Raw genomic sequence first — 2,652 nt, 5'->3', positions numbered from 1 at the left:
CCTTCCGATCCCAATGCGATAAGTACGCATGCGAGTACCGCAGGAGAGATGACATGTATGGTGTTAATTCAACATAATCCTGTCGGGTCAATTGACCACTATCAACCAAGCTAATTATGGGAGACGTAGAAGCAAGTATATCGGTAATGGTAAATGCTGATATGAGACGGAGGCCTCTACTCCTTACCTTCAATTCGCCAAGCAGTACATGCTGTGCCTGAGAAAGCAGTGAACACCACATTTCAAAGCCGAGGTGAATTACAGACGAAGATGAGCGCCATGGCGTTGGTCTGTTGGCTCTCTGGAAGCTGCCAGAACACAGCCTCGTGGTTGGGACAGTTATTGCAAGTATACTCGGTGGTCCGAGAAAGGGTTGGGTCGTGGATGACGTCACTTCGAATCATCAACGCTTCCCTACATGGACACTGTGAGCGGCGAGGAGTAATACTAATGGTATCACTTATGGTGATAAGACACATCATTCCTGAAAACGACTAAGTCGTCGGCATTGATATTCTCTAACTCATCGTCCTTTGATACGACTCGTTGAACATAGGGACAGGTCCTGAGGAGAAAAGATGTTTCTGAAGGCTTTCACCTCTACCACCGCTACTGCTCCGGAAGATCACAAACTGAAGTGATAGTGTCCGACGATAGTTTATAGGGGAGTTTGCCATGGTCTGGTATGGAATTGTCGAGTGTGGGTTACTACGTACGACCAGCAGCGTCCGATCCTACTACCTGCAAGCGTATTCCAATGCCACTTCCCGCTTGTTCTCTCGAGGGTAGAGGAGATTATTGCACTCTGGGCAGAACTTGAGTTGGGCTGACATATTAAAGGAAGACTGAATGGGACGATACAGTGGGAGGGGGACATCTACTACTACCCCCTATCGTCGACACACAAAATAGAACTACCCTCCGAGGGAGATGCTTAAAAAGGCTAGAAGAGCCTCTTTGATCCTGACCATCCAAAATGAATTCCGAATCGGAATTCAGAACTCGAGCTCATTCACACGAAAATGACAAACAATTTTTACTTCGCTCCGCTGTCTGACACATTTTTTCCTCGTCGTTCTACAAGTTCATGCTGATGGTAATCTGGGTACGTTTTGTCGTTACGCTCCTCAGCAGAGAACGCCAAGATAGGTCTTGCTTGGACAGGAATAGACTTGTAATCTTGAGGAAGTCTGAATGATAACCAGGCTAGAGATCACAAGATTCCTATTGGCAGTTCACAGAGCAGAGTTTACGTGGCTCCGGGTTAGTGATTACCATCTGTCGCTCAAACGAGGGGATACACTTGTATGTCTCCCTCATGGATGCAGTAAGTCGGACATGTGCTGGAGGATAGGTTTGATCGACGCAGGACGGGAAAGGGCCTGATATGTGGTCCAGAAATCAACGACTAATCCTGATGCAGCTCTCATGTTGTGATGCTGTATCGTATTGTGAAGGATGCCAATACCCAGCCTATGCGCGTTGGTGATAATACTGAATCTTATCATACTGCCTCCTCTAGTGGAGGCCGTTGTAGATATCCCTGAGTTGATCACCTTAGACGAGCGAAGTAGTGGTATTAAAACACCATTCGGATGATCTGTATTGTTCACGTAACATCCTAAAAGTCGATATCGCCGCGGACGCCTCTCTGGTGTAGCCTTCCTTCACAAATTCGCCTCCTTTTCTATGAGAAATCTGCTTATGTTCTCAACGTTCTGTTGTCCAGTACAATACCGCCTCTGTGTTCGTCCGACCATCGGCAATATTGTTGGAGTTTAGTGACGTTATACAGCCTTCCTTAGTAATGGTTCGGGCTAGCAGTCCAGGGCGGGCTGAATCCTTAGAGGAGTTGGTCCAGAGACGGCAAGAGGAGGTCCAGGCAGCTATGGAAAAGGCTGAACCCAACAAGAGCTTCTATGCTTACGATACGTTCGATCCCTCAACCATCAAACGCAAACCAATCAACGAGTACGAGGAGTCCTGGGAGAATATTTGATTTCTTCTCGGCCGTCTTAGAGCTCCACCAGTCGGGAGTTCACCGTCTCCAGTAGATGCCCAGGACGATCCTGTGGCTGCCCATAAACGATTGAAGATTGATAACGAGGCGTTCGAGACTCGGGCGAAGGAGGAGTTTGCTGGTGTAGGGGAGGCGGATGGTCTGGGGAGAGGTAGAGAGCATTTCAAAAACGATAATGAATTCATCAAGTAAAGGGCAGCTGTCGCGGAAATCGGCATATCTCTATCTGGGTCGTTAGGTGCTCTATTCTATATCTTCTTGGCGTGTGGGAGCATAAACTCGAGGACCCCAAATGGAAAAGTGAGGAGGGTGTTGTGGGGCGCTTTCCAACGAGGAGTTGTGTTTTATTTCGAGATACAATAGTTGGCAAGCGTAAGACTTATCACGACACAGTGGACAGGATGAGACCGTTGGTGACACTCCTAGAGCACGATGAGAAGCTTGCCCAAGGTAGGGTCAACTGCAGGGTAGTCGGGGGTATGTCACTACGTTGTGCAGGGGAGGAACGGCGGGTTCCTGAGGCTGTCGTGGACGTCCTCAAGGGGGTCTTTAAGGAGATAGTGAAGAGAGAGTAATATCTGCATACGGTGGTTGGGTAGTCTTCTTATGAAGGTATGTCGAGGCTAATAAAC

General features: G+C 48.2%; 2 protein-coding genes across 2 annotated transcripts; one reads left to right on the top strand and one right to left on the bottom strand.

The window, feature by feature from the left end:
* Positions 1-266: 266 nt before the first annotated feature.
* Positions 267-833, bottom strand: Pmar_PMAR027079 (DNA-directed RNA polymerase ii 15.1 kDa polypeptide, putative; the record flags this gene model as incomplete). Its single annotated transcript, XM_002781918.1, has 3 exons — positions 267-414; positions 461-565; positions 742-833. Coding segments are annotated over 3 exons (345 nt in total), but the record flags the coding sequence as incomplete, so codon positions are not given.
* A 974-nt stretch (positions 834-1,807) lies between these two features.
* On the top strand, positions 1,808-2,470 carry Pmar_PMAR027078 (hypothetical protein; the record flags this gene model as incomplete). Its single annotated transcript, XM_002781917.1, has 4 exons — positions 1,808-1,971; positions 2,020-2,208; positions 2,259-2,320; positions 2,375-2,470. Coding segments are annotated over 4 exons (511 nt in total), but the record flags the coding sequence as incomplete, so codon positions are not given.
* Positions 2,471-2,652: the final 182 nt, after the last annotated feature.

The sequence above is a fragment of the Perkinsus marinus genome, assembly GCF_000006405.1.
Source record: "Perkinsus marinus ATCC 50983 genomic scaffold scf_1104296940862, whole genome shotgun sequence".
In the NCBI taxonomy this organism is placed as follows: Eukaryota; Perkinsozoa; order Perkinsida; family Perkinsidae; genus Perkinsus; species Perkinsus marinus.
Note: the sequence above shows the minus strand (reverse complement) of the source record. Positions and strands in the feature narration are given on the sequence as shown.